A 22,491-nucleotide genomic window follows, 5' to 3' on the forward strand; every position below is an offset into this window, starting at 1 on the left:
TAAAAAGAAATTTTCCAACAAAATTTCTGATTATTTTTATTCTCTATTTGTTAAAATAAGAAGCATGTTAGAAATCTAATATCAGATAAATAAGTATTTCCATGTTTTATATTTTTAAAACATTATTCATTTCGGTCGATTTACTTTCCATCGAGAAAATGAATCATCTTTCTCTATGTGTAAATGTAAATCTAAAAAATCTTACGTTCGTGGTATTATCGTTTTGCTATGCTCCTTGATCTACGATATCAATTCATTGCTTCTGAGCTGTTCGTTTGTCTAATACAAAAGCTGTGGAATCAAATTCTCACCGGACGCACAAAACTAGAAATAATAAAAACAAAAGGAAATGTAGTAAAAGGGGCTGGTAGAAAATTCAAAGCGGTCCATTATCGAGTTACCGTTACTTGACCTCGCGATTTATCCAACGAGAAATAGAAGCAGAAAGAGGGAACGAGCGGTGGTGGTAACGAAGCCGGGACACCCCTTCTCGCGAATATCTCGGACCAAAGCCGTATCTCGTTCGAAATGATCGGGTCTCGTTGTCCGAAAATTCACCCCGTAATCGACGGACAAAAAGTAATTTCCCATCGAGACCGGGACAAAGGGTGATTTTGCATGGGGGGTTTCGGCTGGCGATAGCCACGGGGGTGGCAGTGACCGGTGCGTGTAACGACCACCCCCTTCCTCTGCAACCACCCCCAACCCCTTCGTTTCCCGCTTGCCAAGCCGAACGAACGCTTACGGTGAACGCCACGTGCACTCTATGCGTAGGAAAGGTGAGACAGAGAGGAACATGGACGAAAGGAGGATAAGAGTAATGCTTGCACTATGTACGAGTACACTGCGTTCGATCCACATTGTATGTGGGGCTCTGGGGCATTTTTCGTTCGTGTTTTTTCCCCTTCTGCGGTGGAGATTATGGATGGTTGCTGATTGGAAGCTGTTTCGTGATGTGATGGAAAAATTTTGAGGAGGAGATTGTAATTTCTGAACAACTTTTCACATTATCGTATATGATCCATGCAAGATATTGACCCCACGAGCGAGAGGTTAATTAAATGGTTCTAGCGCAGGGGAAGGTTTATTAGAATCTGTTGGTTTTTAGAAGAGTGATATGGAATTTTGTGGAGAAAATTATAACTTCCGAACAAGTATTTCCTGTTATACACGATTCATATAGGACGCTGTTAATGAATTTTGGCGGGGAGAGACGAAGGTTTACCAAAAGTTGCATTTTATGAAGTTGGATAGAGATATTCTTATAAATCTCTAGAAATTCATATATACATAAAACTTCGGGGAAATAGTACTTCTAAATAACGTAAAGAGTCTTCATGGATATTTATCTTGCAACGCTTTAACGAACGAAAAGCGAATTAAACGAGCGTTTCATATTATCATGCACGATCCATACAAGATACTGATCCCAACGTCAAGGTATTAATAAACGATCGACAGTACAAAGGAAATCCTCCGGTCGAGGATTTACAGTCTTCTTCCTCGACAAGAAAACAAAATCTCACATCCCAATATCGAGAACAGGAAGCAACCCTTCTCCAACCCCCTTTCGAAACAATAACCCCATCCAAAGATATACGTTGCTCCGATCGAACGTTTCTTTGTTTCATATATCGATTTACGACACCACGCGCGTTCTCCAAGAAGACAGAGAGGGTCCAAGAAAAATCACGGGTCACGGTGCGATGACACGCGTGAATTTACCGGGAATTGGTAATGCGGCTCGGCTGCAGCGCGATAAATCGGCATGGCCAACTGGTCGAGCCAACGAGCCGTGTCTCTCGCGCGACCAATCCTCTCTCTCTGTTTCTCTTTTTGCAAATGACAGAGAGAGAGAGAGAGAGAGAGAGGAGGATAGTGTAGAGTATAGAACAGTGGTTCTTAACACGTTGACTGCCAGGTGAATTTTTCATATTTTTTGTCGTGGGAGCCGCAATAAATTGAAATACGCTACGCTAGAACATTGAATTTTTGCAAAATATTATATTGTATATGCGCACCTTTTCCTGACGATGTTATCTATATCATTCAGATTGTCGAAAATTTGTTAAAATTTGTTAACAAATTGAAAATTTGTCAATTAACGTAAAATCTATCCTATTTTTATCAATCTAAAAAATTTAGTAACGTGTGTCATCGATGACTGGCGTGGCGGTTAATGCGCTATTTTTTTCGTAGTCGCGGAACAGTTAAAAATTGTAAGGAAAATTTTCACTGCGCCAGAATCATTCAAGTCGTAAATAGACTGCAGATGCCTATGCAATTTTATATTTTTATGAACGAGACTAAAGAGATAGAAGTTCGACAGAAATTTCTTTCATCCGCTAAATATCATAATAAATACTCTGCGCTGGATATTTTTATTATATACACGTACTGCGTACATTTAGATCTTTGCAACTTGAAATTTCCCGAAAATGCATAAGCACTCGCATAGTTGTAAAAACTAACGATACGAATATGCATAAACGTACTTGTTAATACGTATAGATTATAAATTACGTAAGAGCGAATTTGAGAGGAAGTAAAAAAGGATATTATATTCGTAAAGACTGTAAACTAGAACGATTCTTTTAGAGAATACTTCGTTTCGCGGTACACTTGTAACAAGTCTCTAAGGGACGCTATGTATTCTATGCAACACCGGTTAAGAACCACTGCAGCACTGGTATAGCAAGAAGAATGGATAGCGAGAGGGAAAAAGAGAGGAGAAGAGAAGGATGAAAAACGAGAGGATGAAGAGGGCTGTTGTAGACTATCCTCGACGTTCACCACACGCTATTCTTCATACTCCATTATCCGTGGTCCGCTCTACGCTGCTCCATTATGCCGGCACCGCGTATAAACGACGAGTTGTGCGTGCGACGACCAGCCACCCTACTGTCTGTCCAGGGGCTACCTTCGCGAAACACCGATAAACACCGCTCTTCTGTGGCTGGTTTGCGCGCGACACGCGGCAAAATCGCGCTCTTTTTAGCGGAATAAATTAGAGAGCGTTTCATGGGGCGGGTAGGAGATGGGAAGATGACGGTAGAGGCGCGAAAGGTACTTTACTTGCTATTAATATTTCGTATACTACTTACAAAGTCTCCACTAGTGAATTTTCGATGGTATACTTTCACATAGTGTAATAGCATCGTACAATGAGTTACTAGGTTTAATAATAATGGATTATTAGATTAATTATTATCAACATTGTGAAGGGTGTATTACAGTGTGAAGATGAGAAGATAGAGGGATGATATAGGCGTAAGAGGAGATGATACTTTGGTCGCTTCGAATGACTCTATTTCTGATACTTTCAATGTCTCCACTGGTTAGCTTCTGGCAGAAAGGTTTGCTTTTATGCCGGAATCACGTCGTTACGGCGCTTTATACTGTTCTGTGCACAACAATGTAAATGTGCATAATGTTAACAGCATGATACTTTATCTAACGTAATATATGCATCGTGTATTCGAGTATACGAAGTATCAGTGTGAGCTACTCTTGTTTCACAAACGCATCAGTTATATTATTCATACATCGTTTCATATTTACAATTTAATTACCACCTTTTTGTTTGAGTCGTTAGTACTTTAGAAATCGTACTATGAGACCATCGAAGTAGTCGATTTATTGCATTTTCACGGTAATTAGTTTGCCATTCCTCTATATATTCTACACATAGAGAAATTTCATAATGCCTTCCGACACAAAACGTACAAATAAAATTATGCCGAGCAATGAGACAGATCTGAGCAAATTTCAAAGGGTTAAAAAGTGGAGAAACTTTTTAAAGGTTAAGACTGTGAAAAATAATGAAAGGTAGGATACGAAGAATTAAATAAAATCCTCTGTTTCAAATTTTCTCTGAAAAATCAGTCAGCTGAGAGAGATGGTTTATAATCCGCGAACGAGTTAATTACAGGGATCGTTGATGCGAGGCAACCGAACCTCTGAAATACTAAATTCAAAACGCGTGTTCGTTAGCAGAGAGCCGCTCGGAGGCAGAAGGCAAAACCAACGGAGAATCTTCCTCCCGGGGACTACGTTTAATTAAATCTTTCGCCAATTTACATACACGCACAGCATCGTCCTGGTAGAGGATCCTTTGGAACTGTCGGCTTTAGGGAAGCTTTGTAGAGATTCGTATCGTTACCTGCGCCACCCTTTACCTGACACAACCACCATTACGAGCACCGATCTTATGTACTTTTTACCGTACCAACATCGTTGACCCTTGTTGCTCTGGCCACCGCGGATCCCAGCTAAGCTTGTTTCATAATAATGGACAACAAAATTAGAAAGAGAAGGAAACTTTCTGATGTGATCCTTTGATTTGATATTGTTGATTTATGTTAATAATAAAAGAAGATTGGGAATTGAAGACAATATATTAAACGTTGAATATACTTTTAGATAAGTTTATCATTTATTTAACAGATTTTCCTTTGGAACAACCTTAGCCTTCTTAATTTTTTACTTTTAATTGGAAAGCTAAGAGACGTTTATGATGTATTTTAGAAATGGTAAAACTGGTACTCTGAGATTCCAAGCTAATAAGGAAATGTTTAAATCTAGAATGGAACCTAATTAATTTTTATGCCAATAAAGGAAGTTCTACGTTTATAACAGGGGTAGGTTAATTTTTTCTCAAAATACTGCTGTGGAAAAGTTGATGAAATAAAAAGTTTTTCTCACTGGAACATTCATACCACTGATCCGAAAGACTCGAAATAATCCAGATCGTGTATTAGAAAATATATAACATTGGTGCAAGAAATATTAATAAAAGGCACAAGTAAAATTATCACTTTAATTCTTATTGGAACACTTTATTAATAATTCTAGATTTCTGAATTCGTCGTTTGAATTTGGTGCAATAATTAACAGGAGAATTTTATTGGGTATTAGTAGACAATCCAAGTAAAATTAATTGCTATTGGTAAGCTGGTACTTTTACTTCGACAAACTCCAAACGACTGCTTTAAAATTTTAACACAGAAACATGTCAAGAATGCTAGAGAAAAATCTAAAAAAAGATTAACGTTAAATCTAAAGAAACTTCTGCAAACAAGAAACTACTATTAAAAGTTGTGTTAAATATTATCAGATCTAAATGTAAAAATTGTGGAAAGAAAATTTGGAAAAATTTTTTAAAGTATTAAAATAAAGCCATCCAGAAAATATCTTCAAAAGAACGAACAAAAAATTTTGGAAGAGAACCAATATAAGTGGACCGGAAAAAACACCCACGTGGTCTATCGTATTTTGAAATACACTTTTATTTCGACTCGGTCAAAAACTACGATAACAATAGGTCAGTAGATATGTATATCTGAAATCATCGTTTTTTTTTCTTTTTTTCTTTTTTTTTTTTTTGAGGGGATGGGGCAGAATGTAGACGTCGTCGGTTTTCAGAGAAAAAAAAACGAATAAATCGTTACCGACGTTTAATCGATTAATCGCGTCATAACATTTATCAAAACATTATAACGCGAGCTTTCGTTTACCTTTTCTTTTGCGTTCCATTTCATGGAGGGGAATTTCGATGTGAAAGCGAGGAGCTTCTTTCTCTTTCGTTGAATCGCGAGATTTTTCTCCTTCGTTCGCGTGATACAAATCGATATATTCTTATCCTCTTGACTCTCCGTCGATACTCAATTCTCGTTCGACATATCGCAATGAAATTTCTACGAGAATCGCGAATCGACGATATTGCACACGAGCCCGCAGTCAAATCGATCAAATCGCGTTATACTATGAAAACATAATCGAAAGGAATAAAAGTTACACTGGGTGTATTTGATAACTGGTCGAGTTATAGAAAATCTGCTTATCTTGAAGATGAAAGAAGACTTTAATCTTTGCACTGAGAATCTTATCTACGGTCAAACATCGACTTTAATCCGCTTGGTGTTAAAATTTTCACTTTAGAGATCGATAATGATATGTGTATATTAAGAATTTAAAGAAAATTAAAAAAATATTTTTTTCTTTGAAATACTGTCGGATTCATAGATAACACTTTTTACATTAATTATGCTATCAGCCCAAAATTATTCCAAAATCCGTGTCCTAATATTGTAACAAAAAAAAAAAAAAAAGAGAAAGAGGAGACAGAATATCTACTGTTACAGAAAAATGTTCAAGAAGTAAAAGAACCAAAGTAAACAATTATAAAACCACGAAAACTCAGAAATTATTCGATTCAAAATTCGTAGACGTTACATTGCATATACTATTAATTAAAAATTCGTATCGCTGGAAAAAAGATAAAAAAACAATATGAACACTCTTACATAAAAATCGCATAATCTAAGATGGACCTAACCAAGCTAAAAAATTTGAAAAGTCATAGGCGAGATATCCAATTTCTCATCTGCGAGACAAGCAGAGTGCAGTATAATCCGGAGCTCGACCAAGCATCCGGCAGACACCCGGTACAAGTCGTCACACGTCGCGCAGTCCGTCGACAGTGATGAATGACTCGATGAAACGACAATGCTCTATCTATGTACAATGTTTCTATATACATCATCATCATCGTCACCATCACCGTGGGCCAGCAGTAGCACGTTCACTCATCACACACTCGGTAAATTACAAATCAGCCCCTCTCTACAGATTTTCAATTCGTCGAGACATAACCAGCCAAACGAAAAAAGATAGAAAAACAGAACCAATCGAAAAATCAAAGAAGAAAAACCAAATTTCCTGACAATCGCTGCCAGGCAAATTTCTTCGTCATCCTCGAACATGCATCGGATTGTTCTCTCTTGTTTGATTTCCTTTTTTTTTTTTTAATGCCCACTAATAGCTAGTTTCGTTCGCTTGTTCGAGACCAACACCTCGTCCATCTTCACCGATCACAGTTTGCTCATCTCAACGTTATCGTCCACGACAGTCGACGAGAGAAAAGTTCTAAAATCAGAATTATCACGGGAACGATTCGTCTGGCACTCAGTAAGGCCTCCAGACGTTGTTGTCCGGTCTGACTTCTTCCTGTCTGACGCTGCAACTGTCCGCCACTGCTCTCTGCTCGGGGCTCTCCGAATTCTGAAACTGATTCCCGTATAATTGGGAATAGAGGATGCTGGGCAGGACGCCGGGCGTTGGGAAGTAGTTGCCGTAATTTTGACCGAAGCCTTGCTCCTCGTGCACAGGACTCTCCGTGGTACTCGAGTCCGTCGATAAGGACCTGGGAGACACGTAGTCCTGGTACCTCTGACTCGGTGTCCCCGACATTAGGCTGCTCAGAGGGTCCAAGGGATCCGATTGACCCGTCGTCGTCGAATCTGGCACCACTGTTTTCGGGGGAAAAGAGAAATTCGCTTTTGTGGTTTAATTTTTAACGAGAGTGATGGTGAGAATAGAGAATCACAATGGGAATTTTCGAAGCAGACAGTTTAAAATAATTGGTGGATTTATTGTTGATGAAAGACTATGACGGTAATAATGAATTATTAATTAAGTATGAGATTTTAAAGCCTGGGACCGTTATCTTTGCAGGGAAAGAGAGATTGTCCTTTGTAGTTTAATTTTTTAGTTTGACGAGGATGATGGTGAGAACAGGTATAATTATTCATAAATAGAAAACACATAAATATATTATTAACACGAGATATTACTCCAAACTAGCTCATACTAACTCCCGTAAGCCCTCAAACATCTCAATAATCCGTATTGCAATTACTAAAAATTAAATCAATCGTTATAACGAAATTAATAAAAATTTTTTAACAAAACCATCGTGATGAAACGCGTGTGACATTTTTCTTTAACTAAAAGACGTAAAATATAACTAATATTACTCCAAAGTATCCCATATATATCATAATAAACCCTAAAGGATCCCGAAAGACCCTACTGAAATTACCAGAAATTCAGTCAATTATGGGAACAGAAATAATACAAATTTCTTAACAAATTCAACACGATGATATACTTAGGACGTTCCCTTGTAAATGCATTTTTGTTTCACGCCGATCGAATGTTCGGTTCCCGAGATATCGTTGTTGGAAGCGCAAGATAATTTTTAATATCTCGCTACGTCTGTCCTTGTCGTACGCTCGGACCTCTCGCTCGCACCTCGTCACTGACCTATCACAAGCTCGCGTCACGTGCGCTGGCCAGTGCAGACACCGAGTCAGCAGCTTTTTTACTATTTACTATCGCGCGTACGCATTTCGAGGAAAAAATGTAGGTCATGGCAATGACTGGCCCATTCATCTTCCCCGCGTGTATTGGCTAAGCGGCTTTCGGGCCCTGTATCTCGGCAACCGATCGAAATATCGACTCAAAACAAAGTGCGTTCTATAGAGCATGGTTTTCACTGTCTCGGGGATGATAGTAGGTTTAATTTTTTGTGATAGGCATATTAATCTTTATTTTGGGTTTAGAATCTACCACCTAATCGTTTTTCCATTTTCTTGCGACGAATGAATGTAGGAAGATAAATCATTTGTTTTTTAAGAATTGAACGTCAATCATGTATATTAGCGTAATTGAGTTAACAAATTAATAAAAAGACAAGTAGATCAGTTTCGTTTCTCACAGTCTCAATGATAACGATGACGTAATTCGACTATTTAAACCGATAGTCCATCTTTCTGATTTATCCTATAGGTATTTTGATTTTCAACTTGCGGAGACGCACGTTTGAGTTCTTTCAGACTGAATTTCGTCTATTCTGTTTGCAGTTGTTGGAAACGTTGATGACGTTATGGTGAAACTAATTCCATTGATTGTCGCTGATTGCGTAACGCTACAATATCGATTACAAATGCACTGTAGTGCGTACTGTAAACATCGGACGATCAACTATTAATACGATAGTTTGACAGGAAGTAAGCGTGCGTTTGGTTCACGTATGTTTGGACAACTATCCGTTGTAAATGAAATAAACCTATCAAATGCAAAGTATAACATACAACTAAAACGAGCTATGAAGATTTTCTCATTAATTTGTTGCAAAATATCCTTTGAAAAGTACCTGCTAGAATTCTTACTTTATACCTTGAATTACTAACTTCAATAGAAAGTCTTAAACAATCAGTTTAATTAGTACAGAATAACTCATCAAATAAATAATAGTTTGATCAGTATATCGTGCTATTGCTTCTAAAGAATCTTTAGCTGCAAGACAAATTGTATTGGCAGCTAGTCTCTTAGCTTCTTTCTATTCTTCAAGATCGAAAATCATTTAAAAGGTCTCATCGTACAATTAAAAAGATTCGAAAAATCACGATCAGTCAAATGAAATTACTTCGGAATGAAGACCTCTGGCAATGACTCGGGAAATGAGACAAAGACTGAGAATATCATTTGTCCAAAGAATCTACTTTAAAAACACTGACTGTGATTCGTAAAAATTTAATCCAAAAATTACATTTATAAATAGAACCTCGTTTCTTCTAAAACGAACCGCCATGCTAATGCCTCTTAAACCTCCTAAAATCAAATTCAATAATCGATTTAACACGACGTTCCACGTTTTCCAAAGAAGCTATACTACGGTAATATCAATGAATTGAAAGGAATTCCCGTGCTGATAAAACGACGCATCAATGATGAATCAATTACGCGAGAGGAGGACGCAAAACATCTTCTGATGAGAGGGAGAGAGGGGGAGAAAGAGAGAACTGAAGACTTACGGGATGATACCGCTGAGAACGCATCCTGCTGTGCCGTGGATCCTGCACCGGTACCGGAAGTAACAGTGGATCCCGCTGTCGAATCGGGCGCCGTTGGCGTGTTCATAGACGCGGCGCCCGCGAAAGACGCCAACGACGAGGACGACGGGGGTGGTGGTGGAGGTGGCGGTGGCGGGGGTGGGAACGACGCTTGTGCCGCGCACGACGACAAAGGGCCGGGAAGATAACCAGCGTAGCCAGCCGTGCTTCCGTATCCCCATGAATTGCTTGCAGTCAGACCGAACTGGGACATGTCTGAGGAGATCATGCTCGTTCGTGTATCACAATTGCGATTTTTGATCCTTTTCGGCCATCTCGACTAACGCGTCCTTCGTTTATGATCGAGGCAAATCAAATGATTAGTTAATCCTTTCAACGCTAACGAAACCATCTAGGGCGACGAATATGCAAATAGAGACAAGTTCTTCTGACAATTTAATTCGAGCTATATCTTTGTTTAAATTTTTGTACGTTTTTGAACGTTCAACTCGAATGAAAAATGAAAACACCACGTATTTCTTGAATTACAGGTTCCTATTACAGGTTTGTGAACGAACCGATAGTGTAATAATATTTATCTATAGAGAATATGTGTTTCACAGGAGAGATGGTGACAAAATGTTTGTGTTTATTGTGATTTAATATTTTGTGTGTATATATAAAGAATATAATCTATTATTTCTAACGTATGTGATTAACGATGGATATACAAATTATATATGATAAATAATTTTAAGGACTTTGCATTTTTGTTTTTGTGTAATTTCAACATTGATGTAAGCAATATTCATAAACGACGTCGGACATCTGAGCACTGAAAGGATTAACAATTATACTTTATGAAACATATTTCTTTTTACCAGAAATGAAATCGAGAGATAAAGTGAGAATAATTTTCCTTATGAGCATATTGAATTTTATGATCATGACGATTTTACGATAATATGATTTTACCAAGAATTCGACGAGTTTTATGTTAAAACACTTATTCTTATTGAATGTTTGTTGTTCAAAGTTTGAAGTTCTCAAAGGTCCAAGTTAAATGATCAAGAAACAAGCCGTAGTACTTTATACTAACACAAATAGAACTTGAATTGAAAAGGGGGGATACTTAGCACAGCAGGAAAACACATTGAAAGCAGCCAGCAAACGAGGAGCGCAAGCCAACAGAGGAGCATTTACGAACTTGTAAGAAGCGGTGCCATAATATAGTACACTTTCTCCAACTAGTCGTCCAAGCCCCGTTTCTCTCGGAAACATAACGCAAAGCTGATAAAAGAGCGAAGCACAAAGGCGAGCGAGGCTAAACTTAAATATCTTCCAAGCAAATCCATTTGCAGCGAATCAGGCAACAGGAAGCCAAAGAATCGCATCGATATAACGACGAAAAACGTAAAGCCAAATATCAATCGGACGATTCCGCGAGCTATTACTTTTGAAAAAATATTCATTTCGAACATCTTAACTTTGAAAATTCATTTTGGATATCTAAGCGTGCACATAATTATACCTGGACTTAATTAACTTCGCTGTAAATTAATATCTGTACTTACGTATACGTATTGGATGTTAGAGGACACAAAGAAACAGGAAATTTCATAAAGATAAATGTTATTACTTCAGAAATTGTGCAAAATATTTTACATTCTGTTGAATACACGATTCTGTTCTTTGTAGTAAATTTCCATGAAATTAAATTCCTTTTATTACAAAGCAATGAAAGTTACCGTGTGTGAATATTCTGTTTTATTGTATGTTCTCAATTACACGGTAAAATAAGCATAATAAGTAGTAAATAGAGATATTAATTTGTCCAGTTCCGATATAACAGTTAAGTGCAGGTACACCAAGCAAATATTTACAGTGAACAAGTTTAATGATTTTATTTTATTTATTGAAACTTTATGGAAGACGTTTAACCAGGGAATTATCCATCAGAATTACTAAGAATCATACGCTTCATGTATAACGGAAAAGCATCATAAAATCACTGGTATCGATGATGCACGAAAACCAAACTTATTTTTTAAACGTCTTAAAATATACACCTTTCAAATTCAAAAATTCTTGAAAATACTTCACATTTTATCAAATCCTCCTCAAACTCCTATTCTCTACATTAAATCTCCCAATTAAGAAACTAAATTTCCATTATTAGAAATTAATTTTCGACTTACTTTTTCCTTTCGTTAGAAATTAGTCTTCCACTCACTTTTTTCTTCTATCAGAAATAAATCCTCGACGTCAATTTTTACGCAACCATATCGGTGACGCGGTATCATACTCTTCCCAGTTGTACCCCATTTACAAGACACCTTGTATAGGTAAATATCATAGTCTGAAAATTGACAAAGGCCGTGTAGCAAAGGTAAAAAATATAGAGGAAACGAAAGAGTGAAAACGCTCGAACGAGAGAAGATTATTCGTCGATCCGAATTAGTTTGCCGGGGAATATACACGGGGGATCGAAGCTTCTTTTGCGCCCCCTCGGGGTTGGATTTATTTTTGCGGCATATAGGCAGCATACCCGATAGATTTTCCAATGAGTTACGGGGTTGAAGGCGGAAAGCTCTGGAAGCGCGAGGGGTGCAGCCGGACAGAAAACGGTGGGATGGAGGGCGCGTTCGAGATCAAAGGGTTGGTCATCCCCCGCGCGTACCTCCGGCCAACTCAAATAACCGAGAGCTCGACCAGCGCCACTGGGCCGTCGTTGACGAGAGGCTAACCCTAAATAGCGCGAGCCAGCATGCTTTCACATCGTTCGTTCAATTTTCACCGGGCCAGGGGAGAAAGGAAGCTTCCTTTGGGGCTGATATCGCGACGTAAGGAGAAACCTTTGATTAACGCGACGCTAATTTCACAGTTTCGATTTAGCGGCAATTTTATATCTCCTATCTTCATTTTCTTCGATTAGATCAAGATATTTAGGGATGGTGTCTTACGGTAATATTAGATTGATCAGAAAGTTGTTCATATATTTTGGAAGCAAAAGATTAATTATCGTTTCGACCGATATTTTTATTAACTAGTCTTCGTCGTTGAATATATCAAATTTCATTTTATTGTAAATATAGGAAGATTTATTATTTGGCTTTTTGTAGCATTATTATTTAGTTAGAAAAGAAAAACTCTTGCAAATTTTCCTATCCATCAATTGTATATTCTGTAACACATCTAAGGTGCAGCCTGTAATAGAACAATTTATCAATTGAATTCTTTATTGTTTATACTTTGACGATCAAAATGTGCATACGTTTCACATCAATTTATAAGTCGTAAATATACGAGCAAAATTTGTGGGCGGAATGATCAACCTACTTTATAATATACCTATTAACTACAAATTAACATTTCCTCTTAGAACAATGTTTTTTGAGCGATGATTATTGTCCTAACGTGTATTATAAAATGTTAGTGCATGATTGAGAAACATCAAAATCTTATTTCACCATCCTAAGATTGTGAATATTATAAACATGTATAGTAAATATTTGAAGAGCTCATAACAAAAACAACAGTTATTAATTTCAAAGATATGACTTATATTATCGTCAAATCAATAATATGATAAATGTACCATATCCTTCATTTATTGCTGAATGAAAATCTAGGTTCCATGTAACTTCATGATTTAATTAAACGCAACCCTTGAATCATATAATTACAAATATTGTTACAGCAATTTTGCAATACGAATATATGTCTAAAAAAAGACACTGAGATGTGGTGTACTGAAATTAATAACACTGGAATATCCATGCTCTTTCTTGGACAAAGACAAACATAGATAAGAGTAGTCTTTAAAATTGACATAATGAAACATCAAGTTATATAGAAGATATGCTATGAGCTAGCAAAAAGTCTACGGAGCACTGGACGGCGTTAATCGACGAAAGTTACCAGCTAGCGGATGTCACAAAATTCGCGGCAAAGATGGAGGAGCAACGGGTGGATCGAGAAACGCCGACGCGAATTATCGATGTCCGATGTGGGGAAAAAAGTTAATAAAGGAAATACCCGGCATGCTTGATACTTTATCGAGGAATTTTGCCGCGTTATCGCTTTTGGATCCGAAGGCGACTCATTAAATCGACTCTCTATCTCTACCTTCGCCGAATATTTTCCACACGGGTTTCTTTCCGCGAGAAGATAATAAATTGCGCGGATAAATCCGCGAACATATGAAAATCTCTCGAACTTTGGTTGAAAAATTTCGCTTTATTTCCGCGAGACCATACCTGGTGGAACGTGAGATTTTCTGAGAGAAAAGAAGGCAAGGGCGGGAAGGGGATGAAACTGTAAGCGCGATGTTTCACATAGAAATTCGCGAATCCGGTTGCAAACGTAGAGAGAACGCGGGGGTTACCAGGCCAAAACGACGAACCATCCTCGACGAGGCAGCCGCCGCTCCCGTGGCAACCCCTTTAATATAATATTTAATCTAGCTTTGAACAGGCTTGTGGTTTCCGCCTCTAGAGTCGAGAAGCTAGTTCTCGCAAGCCTAAACCTCTCTCTCTCTCTCTCTCTCTCTCTCTTTCTCCCTTCCTGTATTCGAGACCAGGAGGGCAGCGTCTGCTTGGAAATATTCCCAGCTTCCAGACAGTCGCTTCTTACGATATTGTCGATGAAATTTCATTTTTTAGATCGAATTTGTGTTATGGAAGATCGAGAGAAGGGTTTTGTATTTTCTTAAAGATCTTTCGATTATTCTTAGAACGATTCAACTATTCTCACGATGACCATCCAATTACGACTATGCATTCTTTAGTGAAGGATATTGCGAAGTCATAAATTAAAGTATTTACACACCCCTTTATCAATCAGAAGGAATGGAAAGTTAAATTTAGTTTGCAATCGTCATTCGTGAAACGATATGAAACTGCATCTGGGAAATTATTAATTTGGTCACTTAATTGTTAATTTAATAGCAAGAGAAATTTTAACAAAAATCTGAGAAACGGCGAAGGGCTACATTTACATAATAGCTTTTATGTAAAGCGATTTGCGAAATAGAAATACTGAAACGCGATGAAAGCTTCATATCGCAAGCGTCCTTCTATCAATCAAGTCTGCTCAATACCTAAATGAAAATACGCCTAGCGAAGCGATAATTAGTACCACAAATATCATGAGCATTAAATTCAAAGAAAATAGAACTGGAAGGTTAAGATCAAAGTTAGAATTAGATGACGCGACAGGGACGAAGGAGCAACATTCATCATGCAGATAAGCAGATCGAATACTTACTTTGACAGTTGGCTGGCATCGCGTGCCTGAAGGAGGACAACGGATCCCGTGGCTGCAATGGATTCGGCAACGGCTGCAGGGGATTCGGCAAGGGTTGCAGAGGATCCACCAGTGGCGAGGCGAAAAACGGGCCGCCTCTTTGCGAGGCGAACGCGAACGCGTGGAACTGCTGCTGCTGCCCTAAAAGAGACAACACTGCGATCAACCGTGCGCCTGTCCACTGGACTTCCGGTAACCGCATCAATCCTTCTTCTCTTTCATGTTTTTTATTTAAAAGGTATGAATCCTTCGTTAAAAACTGAACAAAATACCATTGAAACATTTATGAACCATAATGAATCTTCATCCTGAATAACTTTGACGAGGAACTAAAATTTCTGTTTCAATTACAATCTTTATTATATCGCTTCTATATTATTTACTCTTTACTACAGTTACTTATGAAACTCTATGTGTCAGTGGAAGCAATTCGTTACATAGATATTTTGTTAGGGATAATGAACTAGAATTTATTTAATATTCAGATTCGGAAGTTATATTTTATAAAAGGATCTAATAAGGAATATTTCATTTATTTGATTTAAGGAATACTATTCATCATTGTTCAGATATGAAAGAATATTATACGTTTCTTCGTCGTTATGCGTATGCAAAAGATATGCAAGACAGTTAAAATAGAATAAAGCCTACGCTTCATAAATTCGTCGCCAAAGAACGCTTCACCTATCCTACGCACTCTTCAGGGGAAAGAAACCTCCTCCCTCCATCCTCAACTAAATTCATCAAATTTCACCGAACAGAACTACGCCTCAACTCGGAAATTTCTTCAGATCGCGCTTCAAAATTCTACCTTCGATCTGACCACCCCAAAATTCTCCCTCTCTCTCTCTCTCTCTTTCTCTCTCTGGGGAAACAGAGAGAACAGCTCCTCACTAATGCGTGCCCACTGTCCATACTCTCAAAAGTACCTCAATTCTCATTTATCGGCTTTTATTTCCCTAGGCAACCGGTGTTCTCTCTCCGATCATCTTGCACGAGCTAGGTACACGAGCTCACAGTTTCGAACGAGTAAAACCGAATACAGAGAAGAGGTGAACAGGTCGAGGAGACAGGTCGAGGCAGCGATTCATTTTATTTCCCGGGAACGGTGTCGCCAACCCAATTAAAGACGTCCCAACAGGCGAGAGAGTGTGCTATCTGACGAGGCTGCTGCTACTATGGTCAGGTTAGGTTAGGCCAGTCTGGCACCACACGTGGACCTGGCTTTCCTACGTGAACCGTCGAAATCTACGAACCAACACCGGCGCCACGGGAGAAGGCACCGGAGACCAAAGCCAGGAGGGAGCACAGAGTGAGAGAGGGAGAGAGATGGAACGAGGGACAGAGATCCCCACGTCGTCCTGATAATCCAATCGAAGCCCTAATTCTAACTCGGCAACCCGAAATTCCCGCCGGTTTGCTGAATAGGGTACGCTGCACGATCCCGGGGACACAATGGGGGCGCGACGGTGGAACAGGGGCCAGGGCTAACGAGATCTATCGTTAAACGACCGACACCATCCTTCGTACGCAGTGAAACTTCCAACACGAAGAAATTTGCCGACGACTTCCTTACGTCAAACGTTGGGCAGAATTGCAAGGATTTCGTAAATTGCAGAAGGTTCGAAGAATATGTGGGAATCAGATATACGCGAATTTTCATGCATTTATGGGAAATTTGAAGATGTAATGGTGCACAGAAATCAGGGAAACATAGTACAATGCTATAAAAACGGTCTTTTTTAATATTGTCATAGTATGACATTCTTCTAAATAACATTCTTGTCTATCTACCTCCATGGACACTGTCAAACCTGACCAAATTTTCTCGTGCCTTCTCGCATCATCCCCAAAGTGTATCATTATGAATTTAAGCAGAAACAAAGGACTGCAATCTCCAAGAAGCTCGACAAACCTCCTTTCATCATCGAGCAGACCCGATCCAAAGACCCATTTCCAAGTGATTAATGATCGCAACAGATCTTTCCACGAGGACATCTCGTAAGCGAATTTTGCCAATTTACTTTCACAGACCTTGTCAAACCGGACTAAATTTTCTTACACCGTCTCCAAGATATCAGTATCGATTTAACCAGAAACAAAAGACCTCGACCTCCGTGAAGATCAACAAAGCTCGCTTCATCGGAGAATCAAGCAGACCTGATCCAAAGAGCCACTTCAAAGCGTTCAGCGGCCGCAACAGATTTTTCCACGAGGATTTCGCAAGTGACTCGGACCTTCTCCAGACTCGTTACTATCGATTTCATCGGACACCCCTTTACGCGTTGCGACCGGCGACTGCCAGGGAATTTCTCGAGAGTTAGCAGCTGGCTGCGACAGCTTCTCATTTCGTTCCGTCGCCCCCGATCGACCCTCTCGACACGTCGGAGACGACACGGGGACCGGCCATTTCGTGCTATTTTCTAACAAAAGCGGATCGCTCCGATGAAAGGTGTGTGCGCAACTCGGGATTTCGGGTTTCCAACTTCCGCCAGAGGCGACCTTCGCGCCACTGACAGACTCTATCTCCCTCGTTCTCGTACTCTCGATCAATTTCCTTGGCCCTGCATCCTCTTTCTGTGGCGGCCACCTTTGGCTATGGGACGAGGGTAGAATGTGTAATGAATTGCTTGTTTAATTAATTACGACCCTCGAGCGGCGCCCGCCTCGAGTTCGAACGAGCCGCCGCGTTCGTTCCGCCATCGGATCTGCCTCTTCCTTCTAGGACCCCGGATAGAATTCATAGGGCTGATATATTGCTGGTCGAGCGAAAGAAGGGTTCAATGATTCACGGCGAGGATACGAAATTTGTTTATAGCCCTTTCGAGGAGGGGGATGGAGAGTGAATCTTGTGTGGATATCGTACGAGTTTATCAGAAGACCGATCAACTTCAATTTTTATCGATTGCTTAATTTCGTTATACAGATAGGTGTTTAATATTCAATTTTGAAGAAAGAAATGATTTACTTTCATCGGTTCATCGATAATAAGAGGATGATACAACCATGATGATAACAAATTCTAAGGTAAATTTAAAATAGTGATTTTAAGTGAGATAAATTGTGACTTTTCTAGCATTTGCTTTTCTTGTTAAAAACCCCAATCTAATGTCGGAAACTGTTCATTGTAGCATTCATTCGTTGTAGGAATAGAATATCTTACTATTACGAGTCGATCAAATTAAATATTCTTAACTCTACAACTTCTTGGAAAAATCATTATCGAGGTTGGTACTATATATATTTCCGGTGTAGTAATGGTAATACTTCAGCTTTCAAAATCTGTTCATAGTTCCTATGAATTTTTACATTTTCATAACCAATAACATATCTACGGAGAAATATTTCTTCTACATTCATTTACAACACAAAAGTTTCGATTTATTAGAACTGAGGAGAATCGGATGAGAGAAAGCGTCGAGTCTGCTTCTCCATGAAACTACAAAGAACTAATAATTCTTAATTTAGGGAACGAAACCAAAAAGAGTTAATACTCGTGTCTCTGAATTCGTTTCACCGGTGTCGGAGGATGTAGACGTAATAAAATTAGGGAGCGTGTCAAAGACGAGGAAGCGGTCGGTTTAAAGAAACGCCGATCGACCACCCACAACACGTAACCCTTTTATCTCGAGCCGCGTCCCTTCGACTAGATCCCTTTATTTCGGGGAAAACATTTTGTTTCTAGCAGATGCAACGCGCCGCTCATTTTATAGTATTCTCCATTACGGCCATCTACATTGCCATAAAGTTTCTAATAATCCAAATAAAATTTATGTATTTAAGTCGATGAACTACGAACCTTTGATAATCTTCGCGTGCACTTTGCGATACACGAATTTAAGGTATTTTATGACGATTTCGTGGGTGGTCCGAACAGGCGAACGGATGTGCATGATAAATATAAAACAATGTTACATCAGCTATTTTCGACGTGCAAAGAGTGCAAATGCTTGCAAGAATTGGCTTGGAGTATGACTTCTGAATTCGCTTTGTAGATACAAGAGAAATTTAGCACTTAATAGCGCTAGGAATCCTCTATACTCTATATACTGTCCATATTCTGTAGGAATGCTTCATTAGAAATGTTACTGTAAAATAGTTTCCACATAAAAGGAAAAGTACATGTAGATACATTGAAATAATCCTAACTATTGTTGTAATTGTAGCTGTGAAATAGAATTCCAAGGTTTTCCATAATATTCTTTTCATTAGGTACCGTGTTTCTTCCATCTAAAATCTACAATTTGATGAAATTTAAAAAAATTGAAGCATTTACGACATTTCCATAAACTGTTGTTTGGCTCTTCGTGGGTTAAAGTAAAGACACGTTTCACAAGAGAGAAACAGCCAAAATAGTTTTATATTCTCCAACGAATGCGATGTACAATCGTACGGAACTAACGTCCCACTAAAAATCCTAAAAGAAAACAGAAAAGAAAGCTAGAAGGAAAAGAACAAAAAAAAAAAAGAAAAAAAGAAAAAATGCAAACACACAGGAAGAAGTTCCAAAAGCTCGTAAATCCTAATGAAACATCCATCGATAACCGACGATCCCCTCTCCTTTCACATCCCTTGCAACTTCGATAGCTCAATCTCGGTGGCTTGCGTCTGGGCGTAGATTTACAAACAGCGAAGGGGTCGGTAAATTTCGATTCTCTGACATAATACCGGTTCCATTCGGCGTATAAGGTTGGGCAAACGTTCCGAAGGAACGAGGAAGCTGACACACGTCGCCACGAAATAACCGACGGCTAGGGGTGGTAATTGTGCGTCTGGAAGGCAGCAAGCGCGTTGTATTCGAAGGAGGATGCGGCTAGTCGGCAGTTCCTCTTTCAACGAGACGGCAAACTTCGCAGGCGACGCACAATATCTCCGCGGCTAAACGCCGCAGCCCTTTATCAATGTTATGGCGGCCGGCCGCGGTTATAAATAATGGCAATTGCGCGAAACTTAGCCCGACGAGCGAACCGCACCGCCGCCTCCGGGCCATTTTCAACTTGCGGCTTTCGACGCCTCCCGTCGGAGCGAGTTACGCGACCTGCACCAAGTCTCAATTTTTTTTTCACGAGCTATAGCATGTCGCAACATTGCGAAGAGTTGAAAAAATTGTACAAAGTTTCGAGATAGCTGGTGGTAATAGGTTGAAAGTTTACGAGATCAGGAGAAATTTAGATTTGCACGAGACTGTGGATTTTGAGGTCTGCACGCTTTTCAGAAGCTTAAACCTTCCCTTAAATCGTGAATCAATCGTAACACATAAACGTTAACACTGAAATTAAGAAAAATTTAGATGTTAACAAAACTGACACCCGTAAATGGTTAAACTTTGAAGAATCAGGCGAAGAGATTATTAAATTGTTGACTGATAGGTTTGAAAATGGCTGAATAAATTGCGAATAGCGAAAGTACGATTTGCTTTTGAATTAAAAATTATTTTAAGGATCGCGGATAGCTCGAAGTATCAAGAAATAATTTCCAATAAATCGATACAACTATTTCTCGTAAAAAAAATCGATAGAACACCTCAATGTCCGATGTTAACACTAGTGGAGTGTAATTTAAATAATAAATAAGAACAGCAATGCTTACAGTGATACTCACTGGTCTTGGATCGCGGTTCTCGCGGCCCATCCACAGTTACTTTAATGGCCTTCGTGTACGTGGCAACTTGCGGTGGCGTCGTGGACACGGTGATGGTCAACGTGAAGCTCTTCCCTGAAACCACAAGATACAAAAATATTAGTTTTCGTCGCATTATATTTTGTCGTCTTTTTTTTTTTTATCGTTATAGATTGAAACAGAAGTTCGCAAACGTGGCTGGCCGACCGAAACTCTGGTAGTAACCAAATTAACCGTCGGTAATGTATCGAGGGCGTCGTCGACGGTGATGGTGACCAGCCAACACGATCGTCCTATTGGGGTGGTTGAGCCCAGTTATGTTAAAAAGCCTATTAGGGACCTAACGACGAAAAACAACCCTCTTTACTCTGCATAACTCGTGAAAGTTTAAGGGCAGCTGATGAATTTTTGCTCTGTATCTCTTTCACTTTCTCTTTGATTCAAGACATCGTTATCGCTAGATATGCACAAATTATTTTGTCGTATTTTACAAAGTAATGTTATTTAAAATTCATAATAACATTTATAACAATCTAACCTCTTCCGAATCTCTCATAATCTACCACAACACAATTCCTAAAAAGCTACAAACTTTCCAAACAATTCCATATTGAAGTTCTTTACTAAAAAAAAAAAAAAAAAAAAAACAAATAGTATACAGAGTTGTTTTCTAATTTCTAAACATAAACATGATAGTTTATCCCTGTTCCAAATAACTTGTTCTCTAAATTACAACGAGAGAATAGTAAATGAACCGGTTTGAAAATCGAACTTGGGTGGCGGGGAATTGTTCATCGAGAATCGTAGGACGTGGAAAGAAAGAAGGGGCGAAGTTATTGGGGGTGACCTTTAATGGTTCCACGGCGACTGGCACCAAGGGTGATACCTACGTGTGCAGGGTTGCCCGTGGAACCACTAACTTCAGTTGGGTGAAAAGGTTTGCCAGGGCTCGGCCATGGAGGATGCCGTGACTTGCAACAAACTGACGGGATTCCCCGCTCGAAAACGAGAAGCTCGCGTGGTGAACCACCGTGTGGCCACGCTCGACACTCGCCATTATTCCCCCGATACTTTCTCCCTTTCTTTCCTGCTTTCACCACGAGTAATAATCTTACAGTCGTCTAAAGGAAGAAGTTTCAACTAGTTGCAAAACGTTTCCTCGAATTCGCAGAACAAAAATTTTATGACTTAGAGTACGTAGTAGTCTGTTTGAAAAATAATAAGTCTATATCTCTGTAAGTTGTTACGTGAGTTCTATCTACTGCATCTATTCTATCTAATTGTTACTGCCATTTTCAAGTTATGACTACGAATTAATATTATCGGTGAAATTTTACAAGTCACGAATCTGTCTTCATAAGTTACGAGTCAGAATTTATAAAGTTTTATTCTTTTCTGGTTTAATTCGACGAGTTTCGAATCAGGTAATTGTCGTAAAATCGTAAATTCATAGAAAAGAACTATGTAATCTCCAATCTCTCATCTAATTTCTAATTTGTAACTTGCCAAAATTCGATAATATTGTTAATAATCAATAAAATCATTGGTGACTGTTGTAAAGTCTTTTCATAGAAACTCCACTATTTTTCCAGACCTCTGTGATTCCTTTGCGATCTTCTCTAAAACCGCACTTGTATGAAACAATAGCAAAGCAATTGCAGAATAATATAAAATTGAATTATTTCGTATCAAAATTTAATTTAATAGAAATACATGTAACAAGGAGATAATCACGTTATTGATTAGAAAAATTTACAATAATATGACTAAATTATGGATATCCTTTGAATGTAACTTACTAACGATAAGTATGAAATAATCACGACGAGAGATTGAATGTAATTCGAACCATAATTCTTCTCTATTTCTTTGTCGCCTCTCACTTCTC

At 38.8% G+C, this 22,491-nt stretch overlaps 1 protein-coding gene across 9 annotated transcripts in view; it reads right to left on the reverse strand.

Moving 5' to 3' along the window:
* Window positions 1–6,791: 6,791 nt before the first annotated feature.
* The window catches only part of LOC117205285 (protein lozenge-like), a 42,427-nt gene continuing 26,727 nt past the window's right edge, over window positions 6,792–22,491 (reverse strand). For 5 of the 9 annotated variants that reach the window (XM_033443568.1, XM_033443559.1, XM_033443539.1 and 2 more), the window contains exons 4-7: window positions 20,574–20,699; window positions 14,946–15,140; window positions 9,660–9,953; window positions 6,792–7,310 (exon numbers count right to left, since the gene is read on the reverse strand). In XM_033443568.1, coding sequence (XP_033299459.1) covers window positions 6,967–7,310; window positions 9,660–9,953; window positions 14,946–15,140; window positions 20,574–20,699 — 959 coding nt within the window. In that variant the 3' untranslated portion in view covers window positions 6,792–6,966. The remainder of the gene's footprint in view (window positions 7,311–9,659; window positions 9,954–14,945; window positions 15,141–20,573; window positions 20,700–22,491) is intronic. The other 4 variants (XM_033443576.1, XM_033443584.1, XM_033443594.1 and 1 more) reach the window with 4 other exon arrangements.

This window comes from Bombus bifarius, unplaced genomic scaffold (genome assembly GCF_011952205.1).
Source record: "Bombus bifarius isolate JDL3187 unplaced genomic scaffold, Bbif_JDL3187 scf7180000007966, whole genome shotgun sequence".
Taxonomy (NCBI): domain Eukaryota; kingdom Metazoa; phylum Arthropoda; class Insecta; order Hymenoptera; family Apidae; genus Bombus; species Bombus bifarius.